Source organism: Hemitrygon akajei, chromosome 3 (genome assembly GCF_048418815.1).
Source record: "Hemitrygon akajei chromosome 3, sHemAka1.3, whole genome shotgun sequence".
Lineage (NCBI taxonomy): Eukaryota > Metazoa > Chordata > Chondrichthyes > Myliobatiformes > Dasyatidae > Hemitrygon > Hemitrygon akajei.
This window is the reverse complement of record NC_133126.1, coordinates 20,598,509-20,626,405: the sequence shown is the minus strand read 5'-3', so window position 1 is coordinate 20,626,405 and position 27,897 is coordinate 20,598,509. Positions and strand designations below refer to the sequence as shown.

Sequence of the window (27,897 nt, the reverse complement as noted above, 5' to 3'; positions counted from 1 at the left end):
CCCTAGGAAGTCTCCTTGCAGAATCAGCGACAATATTGACCCCAATGGATTACTGAATATACTGCAGAACTCTACAGAACAGTACAGGCCCCTTTAGCCTACGTTGTTGAACTTACGCTAAGATCAATCTAAGCTTTAACTCCTACATACTCCTCCATTTCTTATCATCCATGTGTCTATCTAAGACGTCTCTAATTATATTCACAGAGAATGCCTGGCTGGAAATATTGAGCAAATTAGAAAAATCCATTGACCACAGGAGGGCGGCCAAAGAGGAACAAAAGGAACCTTGTTCAAAAGAAGTCTTTCACAAAGAATTCAAACCAAGATTGGAGTCTTGTTCAGGCCCTCACAACTTTGTATCTGAAACTGAAGAGCTTAGGTGTCAGGAAGGGGTAAGAAGGTTAGAGGGAGTCTGAGGAGGAATTATTTCACTCAGACGGGGTAGTGGAGACAGGTACTGAAACAACTTTTAAGTATCTAATGAGCACTTGAATCACCAAGGTTATAGCCAGTTTCTGGTAAGTACTATTATTGTAGATGGGTACTTGATGGTTGACATGGAGATAGTGGATTGAAGGACCTGTTTCTGGCTGTATAATAAATGAGTCAAAGAAACACGAGCCAATAGGATTTGATAGTCAACCGGAGGGGTAGCCAATCAGGACTGAGGCAAGTGAATGGGGGCCTATATAAACACGAGCAATCCCAGAGAGAAACACCAACCACTGCGCACTGAGGATGTCACCTTGGTTGGTGATGAAACATCTGCAAGCTAATTGCCAAGCTCAATGAACATCACAACATCAAACAATGATAACCTTTCACTAATCATTTACTGGTGTAAAGTACTGATCGTTTCTGGTTCTTAAAACTTCAAAACGAATCTAACAAACATTTTAAAGCATTTACACACTTCAGAAGCTTACAGCCATTTAGAAAGTCAATGTTTTAAATTTTGCTTGTGTTTAGGCTGGCTTTGAGAGAGTCAATTTTTGGAAGTCCATGCATGATCATTCACATTCATAGTGGGGTCCTCCACAGCTCAAACCTTATAACATAGTAATCAGAATATAGAACAGTACAGCAAAAGAATGAGCCCTTCAGCCAACAATGTCCATGCTGACCATGACACCAATTTTAAACTAATCCTATCTGCCTGCACAACATCCCTAACACTTAATTTCCTGCCTTTTTGTGTTAGTGCAAATATTTCTTAAATGTTGTTGTCGTACCTTGTCAAATGATTCCAGTGCTAATTTTGTAAGTTGGATCTCCAGATAAAAGCAAGACATCAACAGGAAAATGGAATGACATCAGATGCTGAGCCTGAGTTGGAAAGACCCATCTTCTAACCAATCCCTTCAAAGACTGCACCTATCATAATGTGATAAGGACTATGTCTCTGATTGTGAGGATAAAGAGACTACATTTGAATCCGGGACCCCTTATAATATCAAGGTCTTATATTCATAAGACCATAAGACTTAGGAGTAGAATGAGGGCATTCAGCCCATCGAATCTGCTCTACCATTCAATCATGGCTGATTTATTTTACCTCTCAAACCCATTCTCCCCGTAACCTTTGACAGCCTCACTAAGTACCTATTAACCTCTGCTTTAAATATACTATACCTAACAACTTGGCCTCCACAGCCATCTGTGGCAATTAATTCCACAGATTCACTACCTTCTGGCTAAAAAAATTCCTTCTTATCTATGTTCTAAAGGGATGTTCTTCTATTATGCGGTTGTGCTCCCCGTCCCTAGATCTCCCACTACCTATGCAACTGACTTTCATCAGAGGACGGGGCACAATAAATATCAGGTGAAAATGTGCAGCAAATCACACAGAGATAAGTGTTCCGACTTGCAGCACTTCTTTGAGCTGCAATGTCAACCTGTCACCTTGCAGAATGTAAGCATGAAGGTACTGAATAATACTGCGCACTGTTACATCTCAGTCTGACCCAGGATAATTTACCTGAGTATTATTAAGGTGAGGGGTCCGTTATCAAGGGAATGATTTATATGCTTTCTCTATTCCGCAGGCCCAATCAGCGGCGGGAGCAGAGCACTGCGAATTAAGTAAAAGTACAGAAGGGATAAGCAGGGCGGCCATTGTTGGGAATAGTCTAATGGTAAGAGTAGGAGGGTCAGGCTTTGGCTCAAAAGACGCTTCTGCTCAGAAGAGCTACATTTCTGTTAAGGTTCCCTTTTCTCTCTCTCTCTTTCTGTACTTAGTGCAGTAAATGGCCGTTGTGTGTTCTTCATGCCAGATGTTGGAGTCCTGCATGAAGTGCATCCTGCTACAGCTCCTTGAAGACTGTGTTAGGGATCTGGAGCAGCAGCTGGATGACCTTCGGCTTGTACGGGAGAGTGAGGAGATAATCAGTCAGAGTTACAGTGAAGTAGTCACCCTGAAGTTGCAGGAGGCAAGCAGCTGGACGACCGTCAAGAGAAATGGAAATGTGGATAAGCAGTTAGCACAGAGCATCCCTGTGGCCATTCCACTCAAAAATACAGTTTTAGATTCTTGTGTGGGGGCTGACCTCCCAGGGAATGCCATGGAGACCAGTTACTGGCACTAAGCATGGGGCCATGGCGCAGAAGGGAAAGAGGGAGAAAAGGGGAGCGGTAGTGAAAGGGGACTCAATAGTCTGGGGAACAGACAGGAGATTCTTTGGACGTGAACGGGACACCCTGATGGTATGTTGCCTCCCAGTTGTCAGGGGCATCTTGGATCGCACCCACAGCATTTTAGAGAGAAAGAGAGAGCAGCCAGATGTCTTGGTACATATTGGTACCAGTGACATAGGAAGGAAAAGCAATGAAGTCCTGAAAAGAGAATTTAGAGAGCTAGGCAAAAAGCTGAGAAGCAGGACCTCCAGGATAGAAATTTCTGGATTGCCCCCTGTGCCATGTGCTAGTAAGGGTAGAAACACGATGATTTGGCAGAAAGTTGTGTGGCTGAGAAGCTGATGCAGAGAACATGGCCTCAGGTTTTTGGATCACTGGGATCTCTTCTGGGGAAGCTACCACCTGTACAGAAGCGATGGGTTGCGCCCAAACCAGAGGGGGGATAATATTCTCTCGGGCAGGTTTGTTAGAGCTATGGGGGAGGGTTTAAGCTAATTTGGCAGTGGGGTGGGAACCAGAATGAAGGGACTCGGGATAGGATGGATGGTAAAAAAAGCAAAGATAGCATGCAGTCAGACCGTCAGAAAGCACGGGCAGATAATCGGACAAAACTGCAGCCAGCAGGGTGAATCATGGCTGAAAGATAGTTGTAGTTGGGAGCTGAATGTCTAAGGTTACACATTGTATCGGAGGAATAGGAAAGTAGGCAGAGGGGGTGGTGTGGATCTGCTGGTAAAGAATGGCATCAAATCAGTGGAAAGGTGTAACATAGGACCGGAATTGTTGAATCCTTGTGGGTTGAGTTAAGAAACGCAAGGGTAAAAGAATCCTGTTGGCAGTTATATACAGGCTGGGAGGTGGACCACAGATTACAACAGGAAATAGAAAAGGCATGTCAAAAGGGCAATGTCACGATAGTCATGGGAGATTTTAATATGCACGTTGATTGGGAAAGTCAGGTTGGTAATGGATCTCAAATGAGTGAGTTTGTCGAATGCCTACGAGATGGCTTTTTAGAACAGTTTGTCGTTGAGTTTACTAGGGGATCAGCTATACTGAATTGGGTATTATGTAATGAACTGGAGGCGATTAGGGAGCTTCAGGTAAAAAAGCCAGTGATCACAATATGATTGAGTTCGACTTGAAATTTGATAGGGAGAAAGTAAAGTCTGATTTCGCAGTATTTCAGTGGAGTAAAGGAAATTATAGTGCTATGAGGAGGAGTTGGCCAAAGTAAGTTGGAAGGAGCTGCTGGCAGGGATGACAGCAGAGCAGCAATGGTGTACGTTTCTGGGCAAAATGAGGAAGGTGCAGGATAGATGTATTCCAAAAAAAAAGAAATACTCAAATGGCAAAATAGTACAACTGTGGCTGACAAGGGAAGTCAAAGCTAACGTAACAACAAAAGCAAAGATTAGTGGAAAGATAGAGGATTTGGGATCTTTTAAAAACCTTCAGGGAGCAACTAAAAGAATCATTAGAAGGGAAAAGATGAAATATGAAAGCAAGCTAGCAAACAATATCAAAGTGGATAGTGAAAGCCTTATTAAATACAGAGCTGAAGGTATTACAGGAAGGTTACTATCACTTAGAGCATTGGCTGATAGGTAGGAGGCAGCGAGAGGAAATAAAGGGATCTTTTTCTGTTTGGCTGCCAGTGACTAGTGGTGTTTCACAGGGGTTGGTGTTGGGACCACTTCTTATTATGCTGTATATCAATGATTTAGATGATGGAATAGATGGCTTTGTTGCACGTTTGCAGATGATAACAAAGACTGGGGCAGGTAGTGTTGAGGAAACAGGTAGGATACAGAAGGGCATAGACAGATTAGGAGAATAGGCAAGAAAGCGGCAAATAAAATACAATGCTGGAAAATGAATGGCCATGCACTTTGGTAGTAGAAATAAATGTGCAGATTATTTTCTAAACAGGGAGAAAATACAAAAATCTGTGATGCAAAGGGATATGGGAGTCCTTGTGCAGAACACCCTAAAAGTTAACTTGCAGGTTGAGTCGGTGATGAGGAAGGCAAATGCAATATTGGCATTCATCTCAAGAGGTCTAGAATACAAGAGCAAGGATGTGATGTTGAGGCTTTATAAGGCACTGGTGAGGCCTCACCATGAATATTGTGAACAATTTTGGGCCCCTTGTCTTAGAAAAGATGTGCCGGCATTGGAGAAGAACCACAGGCGATTCACAAGGATGATTCCAGGAATGAAAGGGTTATCATACGAGGAACATTTGATGGCTCTAGGTCAGTACTCACTGGAATTTAGAAGGACGAGGGGGATTCAACCTTTTGAATGTTGAAAGGCCAAGACAGAGTAGATGTGGAAAGGATGTTTCTCATGGTGGGGAGTCTAGGACAAAAGGGCACAGATTCAGGATAGAGGGGCGTCCATTTAAAACAGAGATGCTGAGAAATTTATTTTGCCTTTGGGTGGTGAACTTGTGGAATTTCTTACCACAGGCAGCTGTGGAGGCCAGGTTGTTGGGTGTATTTAAGACAAAGATTGATAGGTTCTTGATTCGACACGACATCAAAGGTTACAGGGAGAAGGCCGGGAAATGGGGTTGAAGAGTGGAAAATTGATTGAATGGTGGAGCAGACGCGAAAGGCCAAATGTTCTAATTCTGCTCCTATGTCTATGGTCTTATTAGTGAAGGAACCATAAACAATATTTCAAAGGATGTAGTAACAGAGTTAAAGGGATCCCTGGGAATTTGTCAAGGATTGAAAGGATCATTGGGAATATGTCAGGGTTAATGGGATCTCTGGGAGTGTATCAGTATTTACAGGGATCTCTGGAAGTGTGTCAGGTTTAATGAGGTCTCTGGGATTACGTCAGCGTTAATGAGGTCTCTGGGAGTGTGTAAGGACTAAAGGGGTCCCTAGGAGTGTTTCAGGGTTAGAGGGGTCTCTGGGAGTGTGTCAGGCTTAATGACATCTCTTGGAGTGTGTCAGGGTGAAAGGGCTGTCTGAGAGTGTGTCAGTGCTTACAGGGGTCTCTGGGAGTGTGTTTTAAGAGTTAAAGATATCCCTGGGAGTGTGTCTTAGTGACATCTCTAGGAATGTGTCAGGGTGAAAGGAATGTGTCTGGGAGTATGTCAAGGTTAAATGAGTCCCTGAGAGTGTGTCAGGATTTAAAGGGTTCCCTAGGGGCATATCAGTGTTTACAGGAGTTCCTGCGAAATATCCAGGATATCACCACAGGAGTTTCTCAGGGCAAAGCTTAACCTTGAAACTTCCTACCCAACAGCAATTGGAGCAGATTCATGACAAGAACTGCAGCAGTTCACAAAGAAAGCTTAACACCATTTTCACAACGAAAATTGAGGACAGGTTATAAATACTGTTTCTACCAGTACCAACCAGGCCATGATAGATACATACATACATACATACATACATATATGACTGGATAAATCGATAGATGGTAGATAAATGGATGAATAGGTGAAGAGGTGAATAAATAAAGGGGTTTCCATGATCATGTCAAAGTTTCAGGGTGACCAAAGAGAAGCTCCAATATCTGCAAGAGTATATACATATTTGCTGGTAGTCCTTAAGAACGCAACTGTGTTTAGCGAGCTTTCCAAGAGAGTTGGATCTGCTGTTTCCTTGGAAACATGTCAGGTATACTTACATTGGCAGTGATGATGGAGGTGGGGGTTGTGGTGGGGAGGCAAAGAAGGAGAATTTTGCCGTACCACATGTACAGCAAAAACAGCTCTGTAAGGCATTTGTGACTCACGACTACAGAGAATGAGATTCAATCCTGACCCCGAACAATATGTCTGTGCAGAGTTTGCACGCTCATCCTGTGGCTCGTGGATTTTCTCCAGGTGTTCTAGTTTCTTCCCACATCCCAAAGATGAGTGGGTTAGTAAGATAATATAATTACCCTCAGCATGTGGTGTGTGGCACAATCTTGGTAGTGGGAGGGGGTGTTCTTGAGAATATAGGGAGATTAAAATGAGTTTAGTGCAAAATGGATACCTGATAGTCAGCAAGGACTTGACAGGCCAAAAGGTCCAAAAATGCTCTAACTCCAAAGTTCAAAGTAAATTTTATTATCAAGGTATATATATGTCACCATATACCTCCCTGAGATTCATTTCCTTCCAAGCATTCACAGTAAAACAAAGAAATACAGTAGAATCAATGAAAAACTACACACAAATACTGACAATCAATGTGCAAAAGACAAATTACGTAAATACAACAAAACAAATAATAAATAAAGATAAATAAATAAAAAGATAGATAGATAGATAGATAGATCAATAAATTATGCTGAGAACATGAGTTGTCGAGTTCTTGAAAGGCAGTCCAAGGGTTGTGGAATCAGTTCAGCGTTGGGCTGAGTGAGGTTATCCACGCTGGTTCAGGAGCCTGATGGTTGAAGCATTATAACTGTTCCTGAACCTGGTGGTGTGGAACGGAAGCTCCTGTATCTTCTCTCCGATGGCAGCAGTGAGAAGAGAGCATGGCCTGCATGGTGGGGGTCCTTGATGATAGATTCTGCTTCACTGTGGCAGCACTCCTTGTAAATATGCTCCAGGACATTAGCATTACAAGCTCGCAGACAGGCAATCTCAGACGCCCTGTTCGCGCCTCACGATACCATCCCATGGACCTGTGCCTCAGACTGGTGGACTCCCTTAACTTGACCCTCTGACAAGCCTAACAGATGTCACAGTCCAATGCTCACCGGACAGAAGTGAAGTCGCTGGTAAATGCTCCTGTATACTGAGTGAGGGGAACTGGGTCGGGGCTAATGACAGCTGGTTTAGCACAGCGTCCCTGAAGCAATGGCTGAAGTCTCAGAAGCCACAGAAATGGCCCAGCCAGCCACGCTGTTCAAGGACAAAGAGCGCCAGGCAAAATATCCATCCCTTGAATGAACAAGAAGCAAAAGATTAATGACCATCAGTGGATATTAATTCAGTTCCTTTCATGTGGTTGGTTCAGAGAGTCCTTCTAGCCATTTCCAGTCAGCACTTAAACAAAGACTATTTTTAAAAAGTTAATGGAAAGCTAAATTGCACACAGGAATGCTAAAAGTGGGTTATGATATTTATCAGTCCAGGCCAACAGTGATTCCACAAATGGTTTAAAACGCACATTAATTATGTTTTGACAACCACCTGTTTCAGAAGGACTAAGTTGTGTCTTTCATGCCTGCTGAGAGAATTGAACAAGGAGAGGATGTTTCCTATAGTGAGGAATTTGGGACCAGAAGGCACAGTCTCAGAATAGAAGGACATCCCTTTAGAACAGAGATGAGGAGGAATTTCATTAGCCAAAGGGTGGTGAGTCTGTGGAATTCATTGCCACAGGTGGCTGTGGAGGCTAGGTCACTGGGTATATTTAAAGCAGAGGTTGATAGGTTCTTGATTAGTAAGGGTGTCAAAGGTTCTGAGGAGAAGGCAAGAGAGTATGGTTGAGAGGGATAATAATCAGCCATGATAGAATAGTGGAGCAGACTCAGTGGGTTGAAAAGTCTAATTCTGCTCCCATGTCTTATAGTCTTATGATTCGGTGAATAGCCAGGGGACTGAACATGCACTGCTGGCTCTGCACTCACTCTCCAGAGAGTCTGCTGATCTTAAAGTATGGCGGAGGAATGACTGGCATCTCCTGGCAACAGTAGATGGTGCCGGATAGAGTTTAGAGCAACGTGCCAGGGGAACTGAGGAAACAGTTTTTGGAAAAAAGTAGCTTTCCTACCAATTCGCAGGAATCCCCAGGCTACAACAACTCCAAGTGGAAAAGGAACATTTGCTCTGGCACTCATAATTCAAGTCCAAGAGGAGCTACAGAAACAACAAACAATTTGTTGGAGGAACTTAGAGGGTCAAGCAGCTAGACTATTTTCAACTAGAAAACAGAAAAAAATATGGCATAGTACAGCCCTTCTGCACACTATGTGGTGCTGACCAATATAAACCCACTCCATGATCAATCTAACCCTTCACTCCTACATAACATTTAACCCTCAAATTTTCGATCCTCCATGTACCTCTCGGGGAGTCTCTTAAATGTCCCCAATGTATCAGCCTCTAGCACCATCCGCAACAGTGCATTGAGGCTCTTACCACCTTCTGTACCTCTGACAACTCCAATAAATGTTCTTCCACTCATCTTAGAAGAGTGTTGTCTGGTATTGGCCATTGCCGCCCTGGGAAAATGGTGCAGGCTGTCCACTCTATCTATACCTCTGACAACCTTAATATGAATCGTTGATATTTGGGATTGAACCCAAAGTACCCTCTAATTTTTAATGACCAGTGTGTGCAAGATTCTTGTGCTGTGCAGTGTTTTGTCCAACAACAACAACATGTGCCCACTGAATAATTTCTTTAATAAAAACATTATAGATAAATAAGCCAGTTCTAAAATCTGCAGGCAAACCATCGCAAACTCCACATTGTCAACACCGTCCGCGTCACAAAACAGGAAAGGAAATGTGATTGTGCACGATCATGAAATATACTTAACAAACCAACAAGGAAGAGGGTGACAACCTTTTGCGCACAGTTTAAATTCCTTTGTGTCCTTGTAACAAAAGATGTGTGCGCATGTATACGCGCACGCCTTAAAGGGAAAATTGGTGAAACTGAGAGAGGGGAAGAGAGATGAAGAGGCTGTGGAAGGAGTGCACCACACTGCAAGCTACCTTCCTGCCTCTGCCCCATCAGCCATCTCCCTCTCCACTGGTAGCAGAGTCCTCAGATTTAACACTGACTTCGTCAAACCCCACAGAACTGTACTGGAAGCGCAACATTCTTGATCCAGAGGGAGTGCTTAAGAAGAATTCCACTGCTCAACATTAGCCACACATTACACAGACAGAGGAGTCTAATTGAAGACAATGTCATTTCATCCTATTACAAACATTACCCTACCTTGCCTTCTCTGCCACTGAGACTAACCTGCTTTCTAACTTGCTCAGTCTCCATAAGGCTCTGAAAGAAGGAGGGTTTCCAGATCAAAACACCAGATCAGTATCAGTATCACTGACATATGTCGTGAAATTTGTTGTACAGTACAATATATTAAAATTACTATAAATTACAACAAGAATATATAAGAAAGAAGAGGAGGTGGAGGTGGAGGGGTGGGAGGGAAGGGAAGCAAGGAAGGAAGGAAGGAAGGAAGGGAAGGAAGGAAAGAGGAAAGAAAGAAGGAAAGATGGGAAGGGAGGAAGAAAAGAGGAAGGAAGAAAGGAAGGAATGAAGGGAAGGGAGGGAGGGGAGGGAGGAAAGGAAGGGATGGAAGAAGAAAGAAAGAAGGAAGGAAAGAAGAATAAAAAAGTTAATAAAAAACTAAATGACTTTTCCATGTTTCTGTTTTCTTTATTTCAGATTTGAAGCAGCTGCAGATTTTGATTTGATTTGCATCGCTGTAGCTGCGCTTTATTCCAGCTTAAAAATGTGTCGGTAATGCAGCCAGTAGGCCGATGCAGGTGGAAGGAAGATGCACTGCATTACTGCAGAGCTCTCCACTGCACCTTGTTTGTCTATGTCAGAAACTGGAGTGGAGCCATCAGTCAGTCAGTTGTAGCTGATATGCAGAAACATTATTTTCTCACTGAATCTATGCGTTCTACACCAGTAAATGCACTTGGGAGAATACATTCAGAGCACTGAAACTTAGTAAAGCTACTTCATTGGACCAGTATTCTACTGAGTCCAGACAGAATACGTTGAATAGGCCACTTGGTTACTCTCTGTGCATCGACAGCATTGAGCTGTGGTGAAAGAGTAAATCAATTGATCATGGGCAAATAACAGCACATGCTTGGACTTCTTTCTAAAAGATAACCTGTACAATCACGTGGAGTAAGGAATTTCAGCAGAGGAAAAAGCCATCGGTCCCAGCAAGCCTGATTTGGAGGATCCTCCAGATCTTCCCCTTTCTGTCCCCACATCATCAAGCACAACCTCTACTCCTTCCTCTCTCATAGAATTCTACAATTTCTCATCACTATTTGCCTCAATAACTCCATGTTACACATGACTTCATTAGGAATTTGAGGAGATTTGTTTATTTCTTTATTATTTATTGAGATACAATGTGGAATAGACCCCTCCAGCTCTTCACGCCATGCCGCCCAGCAATCTCCCCAACTTAACCCTAGCCCACGCATGGTACAGTTTCCAATGACCAATTAACCTACCAACCGGTACGTCTTTGGACAGTGGGCAGAAACTGGTGTACCCAGAGGGAACCCACTCAGTCACAGGGAGAATGTACAAACTCCTTACAGGCAGTGGCGGGAAATGAACCTGGGTCACTTGTACCGTAAAGCATAGTTAACCACTACTCTGCCGTGACGTCACCAAAGTCGCTTACACACTTTAACAGATGTACAGTGGAGAGCAGAGCATTCTGACTGATTGTGTCACCGTCTGGTGTGAAGGCTCCAACGCACAGGATTGAAAGAGGTTTCTGGTGTAGACTTACTTCTTTTATTTATGCACAACTCATCTGTAGATTTAATCCTTACTTTCCTAAGTTATTGTGTATTAAATGTGGGTTAAGTGTACTCCTATGCTTTACACCCTGGTCTGAATAAAAGTTGTCTTGTTTGACAGAATACATGTATGTAGTTAAACGACAATGAACTTGACTTGACTTGAATTGCCGACTCCTTGAAGGTGAGTTCACAGGTTGTGGAATCAGTTCAGAGTTGAGGTGAGTGAAGTTATCCACACCGGTCAGGAGTCTGTTCCTGAATCTGGTGCTGTGTGATTTAAGGCTCGTGTACTTCATTCCCGATGGCAGCAGTGAGACAGGAGCGTGGCTTGGATGGTGGGACTCCACGGTGATGGATGCTGCTTTGTTGTGGAAGTGCTCCATGTCGGTGTGCTCAGTGGTGGGGAGGGCTTTTCCTCTGATGGACTGGCTGTGTCCATGACTTTTTCCACTCATGGGCATTGGTGTTTCCATACTGAACCATGTTGAAATGTAGAAATGTGTAGCCAATTGTGCACAGCATGCACACAAAATAACAGATAATATTTTCCTCTAGTACCCACCGACTGACGGAAATATATTGACCAGGACATTGGAAAGCCCTCCCCTACACTTCTTTGAATTATTTTGGGGATATTTAACATCCACCTTCTGTTAATGTCCCAGTATTTCCTCAGTCTTTGTTTTTCTACTGAACTTGTTATTAATTGATCCGAGGCAAGAGTGGTTCTGACTGACCTACATTTAAATCTTGAAGGAACAGCAAGATGTGCTCCTTCCCACCCTCCCACCTGCAGCCTCTAGTCTCCAGGCTTTAGTCGCTGGGCTCTGATTCTGAACTTCTGATCGACCTTCAGGGTCCGACCTTTGGTTTTAACTCCCCACCAAGCCGATGATGGTTCGCTGAACACTAGTCACGGCAACTGACTAATCCTGCCTGATATATGGACCTCTGGTTGCTGGCCTTCAAGTGCAGATTGGAGGCCCGAACAATGGATGTCCTTCATCACCATTCACGCTGCTGGCCCTCGAACACAGAGTAGGGGCGAGACTGCGGGTGTCCTTTGTCTCCCGACCACATCGTTGGATTTCAAATGTGGAACACAGAGTGGAGGGCTGACCTTTAATTCCGACACATCCCTGTCCATAAACCCTAATCTGACATCTAACTCCTTCACATCACCATCCCTAAACCTTAACCTGACTTTTAACTCCCCTTTCTGTCACCAATATCAACCCAATGATCTTAAAATAACAGCTCTCTCTAAGACATGATCTCAATGGAAACCACAGCTTGGCGCCATTTTTAAAATTTTGAGTCTATAACAGAGGCCTGAGGGAAGAAACTGTTCCCCATCCTGACCGCTTTTGTTTTCATGCATCTGTCTCCTACCTGATGGTAGAAAGTCAAAGAGGAGGCTGGATGGATGGGTGGGAACAACTCAATTCTCAGTATTATTTATTGATTTATTTTGAGAAGTTCTTTATTTATAACACCACTAGTGGAGTGGTGCCACAACAACAACCTGGCACTCAACGTCAGTAGGATGAAAGAGCTGATTGTGGACTTCATGAAGGGTAAGACGAAGGATCACATTACCAATCCTCATAAAGGTATTAGATGTGGAGAGAGTGAGCAGTTTCAAGTTCCTGGCTGTCAAGATCTCTGAGGATCTAACCTGGTCCCAACATATCAATGTAGTTATAAAGAAGGCAAGACAGCAGCTATACTTTATTAGGAGTTTGAAGAGATTTGGTATGTCAACAAATACATTCAAAAACTTCTATAGTCGTACAGTGGAGAGCATTCTGACAGGCTGCATCACTGTCCATTATGGGGGGGCTACTGGACAGGACCAAAAGAAGCTGTAGAAGGTTGTAAATCTAGTCAGCTACATCTTGGATACTAGCCTACAAAGTACCCAGGACATCTTTGGGGAGCAGTGTCTCAGAAAGGCAGCATCCATTATTAAGGACCTCCAGCACCCAGGGCATGCCCTTTTCTCTCTGTTACCATCAGGTAGGAAGTACAGAAGCCTGAAGGCACACACTCAGCAAGTCAGGAACAGCTTCTTCCCCTCTGCCATCCGATTCCTAAATGGACAATGAATCTTTGGACACTACCTCACTTTTTTTTAATATACAGTATTTCTGTTTTTGCACTTTTTTAAATCATTCAATGTACGTGATTGATTTACTTGTTTATGTTTATTTAATTTATTATTATTATTTGATTTAGTATTATTATTTTTATTATTTTATTTCTTTTTTCTCTGCTAGATTATGTATTGCATTGAACTGCTGCTGCTAAGTTAACAAATTTCACATCACACATCAGTGATAATAAACCTGATTCTGATTTGCCAATGTCTTTTCAACGTTGGTTGTTTGTCAGTCTTTGTGTGTAGTTTTTCTTTGATTTTATAGTGTTTCTCTGTTCAACAGTGAATGCCTGCAAGAAAATGAGTCCCAAGGCAGCAAGGTAGCAAGGTACTTTGATAATAAATTTACATTGAACTTTTTTGAACTTCACAAACACTTCAAATGGCCTGAAAGAAATGTAAAAGGCTGTACAGAAATACAAGCCTTTCATTCCCAGGAGTGCTACAAGCAACACACGTTATGTCTCAAATTACTCACAATACTGTATCACAAAATGCTATTTTCTGAAAGAAGTCTATCTAATTTGCATTTAAATGAATCAACACTATCTGCTTCCACTGCCTCCCTGGGGAGGCTGTTCCACAGATACATTCACTGACTGAAATAATATTTCCAATGATCAGTTCTGATTTTTTCCCTTCCAGAAGCAGAGTTGCTGTAGTTGTGCTGTTCTGGACAAGGTGAAACGCCATGTTTCACATTACTTAATCATTTGAGCTCGCCACTCAGATTACCCCCAACCTTGCCCTATTTATGTAATCACCCTTCATAATCCAATCCCTGCATCCCCCTCATCACCCTGGTCACCAAGTCATCTGATTCATAACATACATCACGACAGGCATACAATGCTAATGACGCACAATGCATCTCGCCCACTAGGAACTCATTCATGTCCCTTCAGTGAGTCAGGGAATTTATCCAACAACATCACTGCACTTTTTAAGCCACAAAAACAATAAAGTCTCAAAGGCGCTCCAAAACCACTTGACAAGGTATTGGTCAGCGTCTCTTCCATTGTAACACTTACAAAGCAGCTCAAATCCACCAGCCTGACTAATAAGGCCATAAGACAAAGGAGCAGAATTAGGCCACTCAGCCCACTGAGTCTGCTCCATGGCTAATTTATTATCCCTCTCAATCCCACTCTCATGTCTTCTCCCTGTAACCTTTGACGTCCTGACTAATAAACCTATAAGATATGGGAGCAGAATTAGGCCTTTCACCATTTAACAAGTATTGATATTGGTTTACTACTGTCGCGAATACTGAAATACAATGAAAAGCTTGTCCTGCATACTGTTCATACATATCAAATCATCACACAGTGATTGAGCTAGAATAAAGTAAAATAATAACAATGCAGAATAAAGTGTAAAAGCTCCCAAAAAAAGTGCAGTTCAGGGAAACGTTAGTGTGCTAGATCATAATGAGGCAGATTGTGAGGCCAGGACTCCTGAGTGTAAGGACAACACCAACAGTATTGTATCCGGTGCTCCCAATGTGGCCATTTATACATTGGGGAGACCCGCCACAGATTGGGAGACCGTTTCGCCGAACACCGGCGCTCGGTCCTCCAGCAGTGGCGGGATCTCCCTGTGGCCACACACTTCAATTCCACAGACCACTCCCACTCCGACATGTCTGTCCATGGCCTCCTCTACCGTCAAGATGAGGCCACACGCAGGTCGATGGAGCAATACCTTATCTACCACCTAGGTAGCCTCCTTCCTGCCGGCATGAACATCCAACTCACTGACCTCCATTGATACCCCTGCCCCCACCCTTACCCCCATCCCTATCTATTATTTTAGTCTGGTTCTCTTTCTCTCTCTTTTTCCCCCCTCTCTATAATCTCTCCCCCTAGCCCTACCTTTCTTTCTCTTTTATTTCCCATAATTCTCCACGTTCCCCCTAGCCCATTTCCCTCCAGCCTATCACTTCCCAGCTCTCTACTTTATCCCTCCCCCCTCAACCATCCCATGTTACTTCACTCCTGATGAAGGGTTTCCGCCCAAAACGTCGTCACTACCTCCTCCCATAGATGTTGTCTGGCCTGCTGAGTTCTGCCAGCATTTTGTATTTTTTATTCTTTTGCACATTGATTGTTTGTCAGTTTATGCATGGTTTTTTGTAAATTCTATTGTATTTCTTTTTTTTTTCCCCTGTAAAGGCCTGCAGCAAAACGAATCCCAAGGTAGGATATGGTAATCCATACATACTTTGATAATGAATTTATTTTGAATTTCGAACTTTGACCAGACTGCTGAGAATGAGTAGAAATTCAGATGCTGGGTGCCTGGATCAACACACACAAAATGTTGGAGTAACTTAGTGATCCAGGCTGCATCTGTGGAGGGAAATAGAAAGTTTCAGGACCTAAAACATCAATGGTCCACTTCCCTCTACGGTTGCTGACTGACCCACTGACCTCTTCTAGCTTCTTGTGTGTTGCTCCAGGTTCCAGCATCTGCAGCTCCTTGAGCCTCCACACGTACTCAACAGTCGGGTCAAAGTTCAGTGTTTGAACTGATCCATGTTTTTGATCCAGAAACATCAACTGTCCATTTCCCTCCACAGATGCCGCCTGACCCACCGATCCGCTCCGGGTTGTTTGTAGTTGAGCTGATAATCAACTCGTTTTACGCTGAATAAAGCACTAAGGCCGTTCACTGGATTAGGCAGAAAATCCAACTTCAAAAGGCTCATTGTACACTGGCTGTATCCAGAAGGTCTCCCTGAACGATGGGAACTTGATCTCTTGCTCACTAGCTTGCTATCGCTCCTGGCACTCGTCTGTATTCCCAGACTGTACTTGTGCGACTGAACACTCCACATTGATGAATGAGAAAGCCTCATTAAGCATTGATCTGCTAATCTTCCGCCAACAGTGTGCGGCCGGATTGTGAGTTACATCTGTCTCTGGTCCTATGGGATGGGCAAGTCTCGTTTGTTACACAGCGAGCTCACTAATACAATCCCTTCCCAGCGTCTGCACATTCAGCTTGGGATCATCGAAAAATAAAACCCTTCACTTTTATCCTCATTACAAATCATCTCCCCTGTCAAAGATTATTTGTCTGCATTTACTATCTTAATCTGCAGCTTATTTAATAAGCGAAGAGATGCCTTTGGGCAAATGGATGATTAGATTTCAAAGACTTTGATAAGAGCACTTAATTAGTACGGGTAAATAGCAGTGTGTCGCACAAAGGTAGAAGTTTCAAATGTGAACACAAGAGATTCTGCAGATACTGGAAATCCAGAGTAACACACACAAATTGCTGGAGGAACTCAATAGGTCAGGCAGCATCTATGGAGGGGAATAACAGCTGACGTTTCGGGCCGAGACCTTTCATCCCGATGAGTAACTTCTGCAATACTTCAAACTGTTGTCCAAGGAGTAACTTCCCTGTTGTAAGGCAAAAGCTGGTTAAAAATAAATATTATATGCTTTTCTAGAACATATCATGCTGTCTGGATTAGAAAGCACATTGCCTAGATTAGAGTGCGTGTCTTATGAGGATAGGTTGAGCAAGCTGGGGCTTTTATCTTTGGAGCGACGGAAGATGAGAGACTAATCGGGGGCATATGATTGGAGAAAAATACAGAGGGAATGGCAGAGATAACATCTTTACCTAGAGGGTAAAGGGTGCATGAAACACCTTCCTAAGGGTAGTGGGAGAGGCAGATGTTTTAGGGACATTTAAAAAACTCTTAGACAGGCACATGGGTGGTAGAAAATTAGAGGGCTATGTAGGAGGGAAGGGTTAGATTGATTTTGCAGTAGGTTAAAAGGTTGGCACACCATCATGGGCTGAAGGGCTTGTACTGTGCTGTAGTGCTCTTTGTTCTATTTGTATAGCAACAGAGCAGCAGGTAGTGTGCCACTGACCCAGACGTGATCTTGTTCACCAACACTGTCTGCATGGAGTTTATACATTCTTTTCTGTGGCTGCGTGGGTTTCCTCTAGTTATGCTGGTTGCTTCCCCCATCCCACAGGTATGTGGGTTGTTAGGTTAGCTGGCCATTGTAAATTGTTCCTTGTGTAGGTAGGTAGTGGGTGGTGGTTGTTAGCCAAGTCGCAGAATAGTACTTAGAGAATTAAATGGAGTGGAAGTGATGGAATTCTCTGAGAGCCTGTCTAGGGTCAATAAAATGAAGGGCTTCTGTGTGACACAGAAATAAATATTAGTTTGGAAATGGATTCAGAATCAGAATCAAGTTTATTATCACTGACATACACCACGAAATTTGTCGTTTTGTGGAAATACAGTGCAAGACATAAAATTATTATGTGACAATAAAAAAGAGGAATAATGAGGTAGTGTTCATGGACTATCCAGAAATCTGATGGTGGAAGGAGAAGAAGCTGTTCCTAAAATGTTGAGTGTTGGTCTTCAGGCTCCTGCACCTCCTCCCTGATGGTAGTAGTGAGGACAGGGAAACATTGTAGATGGTGAAGGGCCATAATGACAGATGCCACTATTTTGAAGGTGGGCAGGACTGTGCTGGTGAGGGAGTTGGCTGAGTCCCTCAGATTGTTTTCTCAGAAGAACGGGCATGAGTCTGGTTGCTCTCTGATGGGCCTTGGTAAGGATTTGTGGAAGGACCAATGGAGAGTGGGGAGAATGGTTAGAAGTGGGAAACTAATTGGGTAGGGAGTTGGCAAACTGAGCTTGAACCCTGACACTGACCAGCACCCTGACCCTCCAAGGTCAGCTTGTGGGAAGCGGTTTCTTCTGCCTTTGGCTGTCCGGCTTCCACCGTGGTAAGATGAACTCAGCCTGATCTTCCAGTCTCCCTCGGTGTGGCCCTCGCACTTTATTGATCTACCAGCACTGCACTTTCCCTCTGACAGAAATTTTCTTTTTACTACCTCGATGTATGGTATCATCTGTCTAATTGAAAAATGAAACAAGACCTGTTCATTATATCAATAACAAACTAATATCAAGTATACCAGCCATGATGTGACAGTGTGACTGCAATGACTCCCCCACAGGCCCCAGTGATGCCCTAGAAAACATTTAACCTATTTAGCTGCTGACCATCGGAGGCCCTCTGAAACCATCCAAAGAAATTTCTTCCACCAACCAGCTCCACCCTCCTGAGGTCCCGAACTTCAAACCAACAGTGCCCAAAGCCCTTCCAACTCACTGACCTTCAAACAGCCTAGGGTTGTTAAGAAAGCATACGGTGTGCAGCCCATCATTAGTTAGGGTTTGAGTTCAAGTGCCACAAGGTAATGTTGCTGCTCTATAAGACCCTGGTTAGACCACACTTGGAATACTGTGTTCAGTTCTGGTCACCTCATTACAGGAAGGATGTGGAAGCTTTAAAAACAGTGCAGTGGAGATTTATCAGGATGATGTCATGATCAGAGAGGATGTCTTATAAAGATAAGTTGAGTGAGCTAGGGCTTTTCTCTTTGGTGCGAAGGAGGTGACTTGATATAGGTGAACAAGATGCTAAGAGGAATAGATCAAGTTGACAGCTGGAGACTTTGTTTTCTCAGGACAGAACTGACTAATACAAGACGGCAACATTTTAAGGTGATTGGAGAAAATTGGGGGTGGTGGGTTGACAGAGCTTTTTACACAAAGAGTGGTGAGTATGAGATACACGCTGTCAGTGGTGGTGATAGAGACAGATACATTAGCAACATTTAAGAAACCGTTAGGAAGGGACATGGATAATTTTTAAATGTTGGGCTATGTGGGATTCAATGCATGGATTGATCTTTGAGAAGGTTAAAAGGTCAGCACATTGTGGGCTGATGGGCCTGTACAGTGCTGTAGTATTCTAAGTTCTATGTTCAATCGGCTTGCTAACTTGAAGTTCAAAGTAAATTTGTCATCAAAGTGCTTTCACAGAAACATAACAGAATCACTGAAAAACTGCACACAAGACAAACAACCAATGTGCAAAAACAAAACGTAAAACTATAAATAGAAAAAGGAAACCAACAAAATAATAATAATAATAAATAAATAAGAAATAAATATCAAGAACATGAGATTAAGAGTCTTTGAAAGTTAATTTGTAGGTTGTAGGAACAGTTCAGCATTGGGGTGAGTGAAGTTCTCCACTTTGGCTCAAGAGCCTGATGGTTGAGGGGTGATAACTGTCACTGAATCTGGTTCTGTGGGTCCCCCAGCTCCTGCACCTCCTTCCCAATGACATCAACAAGAAAAGAGCATGGTCTGATAGTGGGGTGTCCTTGATGATGGATGCTGCTTTCCTGCAACAGTGCTCCGTGTAGATGTGCTAAATGGTGGGGTGGGCTTTACCCATGATGGACTGGGCAGTATCCACTATTTTCTGTTCAAATGGCATTGGTGTTCCTGATGCAACCAGTCAGTATACTCTCCATCACACATCTATAGAAGCTTGTCAAAGTTTTAGATGACATCCCAAATCCTTGTAAACTTCTAAGGAAGTTAGAGATACCACCATGCTTTCTTCGTAATGGCACCAATGGGCTAGGCCAAGGACAGATCCTCTGAGGAATTTAATGTTGCTGACCCTCTCCACCTCTGATCCCACAATGACGACTGGCTCATGGACCTCTGGTTTCCTCCTCCTGAAGTCAATAACCAGCTTCTGGGTCTTGCTGACAATGAGTAAGAGGTGGTTGTTGTGGCACCACTCGGTCAGATTTTCAATCCCCTTCCTATAAGCTGCTTTCTCACCATCTTTGATTCAGCCAGTGACACTGGTGGTGTCAGCAAACTTAAATATGGCATTAGAGATGTGCTTGGCCTCACACTCATAAGTATAAAGCGGGTAGAACAGGGAAAGGGCTCTTAGTTCAGATACAACCACCCAAAAGAAAGGCCCAGGACATTTGAACCCTTTCCCCCTTTTAATAACTTGTGGCCCTTTAATGCTGTCAATTTGCCTGTAGCTGATCTCCCTCCCTCTTTGCCTAACTGCCTCTTCCCCTACCTTCAGACTCTCCCCTTGATCCCAGCCGCAGGCTTTGCGTGTGCTGTGCTGACGGAGAGGCTCTGGTATGTCAGCATTTAATCCCACAACCGAAGCAGTGGTTGCCACGGTACACAAGGAGCAATTAAAACATACCCACAGCTGAAGATGAAAGCAACGAGCATCAGTTCATGAGAGTTGAGCATCATCCGTATTTACCGAGAGACATGCTTGGAAACACAGAAGGCAGTGAATCTGCTGTCACAGGCAGCCAAGACCAGGTAAAGATTGCAGTAACTCTTCCCCTGTTGAGTTCTTAATGACAATCCTGTAGTTTCAAGGTCACCAATACACTTTATTCTAGCTTGTTTAATGAACAATTTAAATTCCCCAGCTGATGTGGTGGGATTCAAAGTCATATCATCCAACCATCTGGTTTTCTAACCGAGGAATTTAACCATTACACTACCAAACAACAACTATGAGAGTTAGAATAATAGGGATGGATATAAAACAGAATTAGAATCAATGACAAACATGAGATCCTGTAGATTATGGATATTTTGAGTAACACACACAAAATGCTGGAAAACTCAGCAGTTCAGATAGCATCTACAAAAGGGAATAAACAGTTGACATTTTGGGCCCTTAACAAACTACTGGGGTTTAAGTGGGGCAGCCATTGTGTGAGTGGGCCAGTATTAGAGTGGAGAGCGTGAGACTTGGGCTCAAGCAGCTCCAGTGAGAAGAGGCAAAGACTAAGGTGTGTTTCTGGTAAGTTTGTTTCTTCCATTGTCTATTAGCACACAGCTGGACAGGTGAGAATGGATCAGGGTCAGTGGAAAGTTCTTCATGCCAGATGTGGGAGATCTGGGAAACCTCCTTTCTCCCTAATAACTACATCTGCATGGCGCACCCAGCTACATCGGGCTGTTCACTGTTTATTTACCTCCATTTTGTGTGTGTTACAATAAGAATGAATGAGCAGGTTTATGTGTGCTGGCACAGGTTGAATCACCTTCTTAATCTATTCCTACCTTGTGTAAAAGCAGGATAAAATACAACTCACCGCGAAGTTCTGTAATTTCCCACAGATATGTACACAGCAAGAATAAGGAAAAAAAATTAAGTAAAATTTAATTAAATAAGTAACACAAAAAGACAAGTAATGAACTAAAAAAAATAGTGAGGCAGTGTTCATGGGTTTATTGTCTATTCAGAAATCTGATGGTGAAGGGGAAGAAGCTCATCCTAAAACGTTGAGTGTGTGTCCGACTCAAGCTCCTGTACCTGCTCCTTGATGGTAGCAAGGAGAAGAGGGCACATCCTGGGTGATGGAGGTCCTTAATGGTGGATGCTGTCTTTCTGAGGCATCACCTTTTGAAGATGTTTTTGATGGTGGGGAGGCTAATACCCGTGATGGAACTGGCTATGTTTGAACTTTCTGCAGCTTTTTCCAATCCTATGCAGTGGCCTCTCCATACCAGACAGTGATGCACCCAGTTAGGATGCTCACCAGGGTATATCTGTAGAACTTTGCGAGCACCTTTGGTGAAATACCAAATCTTCTCAAACTCCTAGCAAAATACAGCCTCTGTCATGCCTTCTTTGTAACTGCATCAATATGCTGAGCCCAGGATAGATCTTCAGAGATGTTGACATCCAGAACTTGAAACTACTCACCCTTTCCATTGCTGATCCCCATGGGGGGTGGTGTGTGTGACAGTTCCTGTAAGGGATGGTGCAAAGGGAGGTATGTGCGATAATTCCTGAAAGTGATGGTGTAGAGGGAGGTGTGAGTGACAGTTCCTGTAAGTGACAGTGTAAAGGGAGTTGTGTGTGACAGCTTCTATTACAGGTGTGGACTGATGCGTGTATGAATATTATATATCAGTGTTGGTTTAGATGGAGCTGTGTGTCAGTTTTCTATCACCAGTGATATAGAGGGAGCCCTGTGACAGCTTCAATCCATATTCTGTCAGCGGTGATTTATAGGAGGCCTTGTGTAAAGTTGCAATCAATGATGGTGGAGCTGAATCTAAGCATGACTGTTACCTTCCATACTGCTGTGTGTGTCTGTCACTGTCCATTACAGTATGGTGTGAGTTATGTGTGACTCTTTCCCTCATTGATGGTATGGATGGAAATATTTGTGACTGTAACGGCAGTGCTTGTGAGCTTAAGGCGATTTGGTACGCCACCAAAGACTCCAGCAAATTGTTATAGATATATCATGGAGAGCATTCTAACTGGTTGCATCGCTGCCCAATATGGAGGCCCCACTGCACCATCATGGGCATAAGCCTCCCGACTATCGAGTCCGTCTTCAATAGGCGATTCAAGAAGGTGGCAAACATCAATAAGGACATGCCTTCTTCTCATTACTGCCAGCAGAAAGGAGGGACAACAGCCTGAATCCACACTCAACACTCTAGAACCAGCTTCTCTCCTCTGCCAACAGACCTCTGCGTATACTTAATGCAGAGGCTGATGGTTTCTTGATTAGTAAGGGTGTCAAAGGTTATGGGGAGAAGGCAGGAGAATGGGATTGAGAGGGAACGTAAATTAGCCCTGATTGAAAGGTGGATCAGATTCAATGAACAAAATACCCACTGTAACCTCTTGCAGCCTGAAGACACACACTCAACATTTTACGAATAGCTTATTCCCCTCCTCCATGTTGGCGCATGGCCTAGTGGATAAGGCATCGGTCTAGTGATCTGAAGGTCACTAGTTCGAGCCTCAGCTGGGGCAGCGTTTTGTGTCCTTCAGCAAGGCACTTAACAACACATTGCTCTGCGACTACACCGGTGCCAACCTGCTTGGGTCCTAGTGCCCTTCCCTTGGACAACATCGGTGAAGAGGGGAAGGCCTGCAGCTTGGGCAACTGCCGGTAACCCTGCCCAGGCCTGCACCCTGGAAACCTTCCAAGGCACAAATCCATGGTCTCACAAGACTAACAGATGCCTATTCTGTTATTCCCCTCCACAATCAGCTTTCTGAACTGGCAATGAATCCATGTACATTACCTCACCTTTTTTTTTCTTTTTTTTCTCTTTATTTGCTTTTTTGCACTCCTTATTTAAGTTATTTTTAATTTAATTTATAACATTTTATATAATATTTTTCTTATTGTGATTTAGGGTTTTGTACGGTATTTAAAGCTGCCCAGTGGTATAGTGACATCCACACCAGACTCTGAGGCCAGTGGTCCTGGGTTCAAATTCCACCGGCTCCTTGCACGCTTTCCATCCGAGGTGGATTGAGCATTGAGCTAGCAACTCAGCCTTATAAAAAACAGAAAAAAGCTAAAGAAATGGCAAGGTTGCCGCCTGATGCACCACAAGTCACAAAAAGGAACAACAATTATGTATTGTAATGTACTGCTGCAAAGCAACACATTTTATGGCATATGCCAGTGATATTCAACCTGATTCTGATTCTCTGCACTATCACTTACAGGAACAGTCACACACAGCTCCCTCTCCTCCACAATCTCCATCAGCACAGGTGGACCACAAGGCTGCGTGCTCAGCCCCCTTTTCATTCACTTTATGCTTATGTCTGTGAGGCTAGGTACAGCTCCATTGCCACAATTAAGTCTGCTGACAATCCGACTACTGTAGGCCAGATCAAAGGTGGTGATGACTTGGCATACAGGAGGGAGATTGAAAATCTGTTTGAATGTTGCCACCACAATAACCTTTCACTAAACGTCAACAAAACCAAAGAGCAGCTTACTGATGACCGAAGGAAGAGACTGGGGTCCGTGAGCCAGTCCTCATTAGGGGATCAGAGTGGGGAGGATTTGTAACTTTGAATTCCTTAGCGTAATCATATCAGAGGATCAGTCCTGGGACCAGCACTTAAGCACCATCACAAAGAAAGCACAATAGCGCCTCTACTTTCTGAGAATTCTGCGCAGATTTGGCAATGTCATCTAAATCCAGGGGTTCACAACCTTTTTTATGCCATGGACCAATACCAATAAGCAAGGGGTAAGGTTGGGAATTCCTACCCACGTACTTGTCCAAATGTCATTTAAATGTACTGCCTGTACCACTTCCTCTGGCAGTTCTTTCCACGTACCCACCAACTCTTATGGTATACATCCAACCAAGTCAGCTTCCGCGGTTTGGATGCTACGATTCTCCAAAGTACGGATAGCTGGTGCGGCCCCTTTAATGATTCAGGACCACTCCGCTAATCGGTAGCCATGATTTGGAGCCAGGATTTTAATATTTAAAGAGTACCCGCACTCAGGTTCAGAGCTCCATTGTCAGCTCAAGTTAGTTCAGTCAGCGATTGCATTTTTTGATTTCTGTCTCAGTAGGATTCTCGTGTAGCATCCAGTTACGAACGCTGCTCTCGTCTCAATCTCAAAATCGTGTCTCAATTCTTGTTTCGGATACTCCAGCACTTGGGTCCTTACCATCCTTGCCTAGGCCTCTCGTCACACCACGTTCTATATGAAAACATTTCCCCTCAGGTCCCTTCAAAATCTTTCTCCTTTCATTTGAATTTACCCTCTAGTTCTGTGGCCATTCACCTTATCTACAAACATCTTGATATTATTTATCTCTATGAATTTTACAAGGCTGTTGCTGGGACTTGAAGACCTGAACTACCAGCATAGGCTTGGAGCGCAGGAGAATGAGGGAAGATCTAATGGAGGTATAAAGAATTATGAAGGGTATAGACAGCGTGAATGCAGGCAAGCTTCTTCCCCTCAGCTTGAGAGGTCACAGGTTGAGGGTGAAAGGTGAAATATTTAAAGGGAAGCTGAAGAGGAGCTAATTCACTCATAGGGAAAGTGCAAATGTGAACCAAGCTGCCAGAGGAAGTGATAGGATACAAGCTCAATTGTAACATTTAAAAGAAGTTTGGACAGGTACATGGATGAGAGTGGAACGGAGGACTATGGTCCAGGTGCAGGTAAATGGGACTAGGCAGAAAACCAGGTTAATATCGACTAGATGGCATTTTGATCGCTAGTGGGATCGCTCTGCTACTGCAGAGGGGGGACTGCCAGTTGATTGCTGGTGGGATCGCTCTGCAAGAGAGGAAACTGTCTTTTGATCACTGGGGTATCGCTTTGCTATGGAGAGGGAAAGGCCTACTACTGTGCCCAAAGAATGTTATCCAGGTTTTATGCGTTGTGGATATGGACTTGGACTATAGACTTTTTTTCAGACTTACAGTTTTTTTTATATTCTGTGTTACTCGCCCATTTTTTGTGTACGCAGGAGGGGTATATGAGAGTCGACGTGTCTGTTCCATTTCTGTTCATCTTTTTGTGTAGGAAGGAGGGATTTCGGGGTTCGTGACTGTGCTGGTATTCTTTTCTTTCTTGGTTTTGTGGCTAGCTGGAGAAGAAGAATTTCGGAGTTGTATACTTTGATAATAAATGAACTGTTGAACCTTTAAACCTTTAGACGGGCTGAAAGATAGATAGATAGGTAGATACTTTATTCATCCCCATGGGGAAATTCAACATTTTTTCCAATGTCCCATACACTTGTTGTAGCAAAACTAATTACATACAATACTTAACTCAGTAAAAATATGATATGCATCTAAATCACTCTCTCAAAAAGCATTAATAATAGCTTTTAAAAAGTTCTTAAGTAGTTTACTTAAATACATTAAATACAATCAACCCCGGCACTTTAACATATCTTACTCCTGGCGGTTGAATTGTAAAGCCTAATGGCATTGGGGAGTATTGACCTCTTCATCCTGTCTGAGGAGCATTGCATCAATAGCAACCTGTCGCTGAAACTGCTTCTCTGTCTCTGGATGGTGCTATGTAGAGGATGTTCAGGGTTTTCCATAATTGACCGTAGCCTACTCAGCGCCCTTCGCTCAGCTACCGATGTTATACTCTCCAGTACTTTGCCCACGACAGAGCCCGCCTTCCTTACCAGCTTATTAAGACGTGAGGCGTCCCTCTTCTTAATGCTGCCTCCCCAACACGCCACCACAAAGAAGAGTGCGCTCTCCACAACTGACCTATAGAACATCTTCAGCATCTCACTGCAGACATTGAATGACGCCAACCTTCTAAGGAAGTACAGTCGACTCTGTGCCTTCCTGCACAAGGCATCTGTGTTGGCAGTCCAGTCTAGCTTCTCGTCTAACTGTACTCCCAGATACTTGAAAGGCCTGTTTCCATGCTGTAATGCTCTATGGCTCTATAAGGTTGCCTTCTCAGCCTCCTGCACACTAAGCTAAAAAGTATTAACCTATCCAGCCTCTCCTTATGTAACTCAAACCCTCCAGTCTCGGTAACACCCTCATGGCACCAGTGAACAACACTATCATGAGTGACATTCTCCAGATGGTCCATGAATCTGCTTGTTTCAGCTCTTTCATGTTTCGTTCCTTTTAAATCTGACTCTGATACTGTTGGAGCCTGTGATCTACAGTTTGATGGTGTGCCTACCGGCCGATCTTGCGCTTTGCAGTCTCCCAGAAGGTTCCAGGAGTTGAGCGGCCTCAAACCCAAGAAGCTCAGAGATGGGGCATGAGGCCACAATCGACTCCATTTCTCACCATCTCGCAGATCAAAATGTCGAGGAGGTTTGAAAACACCGTGGAGAGTGCAGAAGGCGAGCGGGTGTTCAGCGCTGTCTACCAGCCTCTCACTCGCTGCTGCCAGAGGAGGTGTCTGCCTTGTGAGGGTTTCTCACCCCTCTCACTCGCTGCTGCCAGAGGAGGTGTCTGTACTGTGAGGGTTTCTCACCCCCTCTCACTCGCTGCTGCCGGAGGAGGTGTCTGCACTGTGAGGGTTTCTCACCCCCTCTCACTCGCTGCTGCCGGAGGAGGTGTCTGCCTTGTGAGGGTTTCTCACCCCCTCTCACTCGCTGCTGCCAGAGGAGGTGTCTGCCTTGTGAGGGTTTCTCACCCCCTCTCACTCGCTGCTGCCAGAGGAGGTGTCTGCCTTGTGAGGGTTTCTCACCCCCTCTCACTCGCTGCTGCCAGAGGAGGTGTCTGCCTTGTGAGGGTTTCTCACCCCCTCTCACTCGCTGCTGCCAGAGGAGGTGTCTGCGTGTGAGTACTTTTCGCTCCCTCTCACTCACTGCTCCTGAGAGAAGGCCCCTGCATTCAAATTCTCTCTCTCTCTCTCTCCCCCATCGATGCTGTCGGAGGATGGTACTCCAGTTCTGGGTCTGCGCTTTGTGGACTGGACTGTAGTTTCTGGTCACTCCTTTTTCTGTTGCTGTTTTGATATTGTGGGCGACTTTAAATCAGGGCACCCTGTGGGTAAGGAATATTGAAATCAATATAGACTCTTCACTTTTGTGGTTTGTTTTCTGCATTTTCGCTCATTCCTTCTTGTTGCCATTTGAGTAATTTTTCTTGTGCATGGGGGGGGGGCGTTGTTGATAGAGTCATAGAAAAGTACAGCACAGAAACAGGCCCTTCAGCCCATCTAGTCCATACTGAAACCATTTAAATTGTCTGCTCCCATCAACCTGCAATGGGACCATAGCCCTCCATACCCCTACTATCCATGTGCCTATCCAAGTTTCTCTTAAGTGTTGAAATTGAGCTGGCATGAACCACTTGCGCTGGCAGCTTGTTCCACACTCTCATGACCCTCTGAGTAAAGACGTTTCCCTTCATGTTCCCCTTAAAATTTTCATCTTTCACCCTTAACTCATGACCTCT

The 27,897-nt window shown here is 43.9% G+C and overlaps 1 protein-coding gene across 4 annotated transcripts in view; it reads right to left on the bottom strand.

The window, feature by feature from the left end:
- adck1 (aarF domain containing kinase 1) overlaps positions 1-27,897 on the bottom strand; it is a 681,773-nt gene that overhangs the window by 413,811 nt on the left and 240,065 nt on the right. Inside the window, exon 1 of one of the 4 annotated variants that reach the window (XM_073039306.1) lies at positions 26,148-26,400. The exons of the other annotated variants lie outside the window; for them this stretch is intronic. Coding sequence (XP_072895407.1) covers positions 26,148-26,255 — 108 coding nt within the window. The 5' untranslated portion in view covers positions 26,256-26,400. Of the gene's footprint in view, positions 1-26,147; positions 26,401-27,897 lie in introns of those variants that run through there. 4 annotated transcript variants of the gene reach the window in all.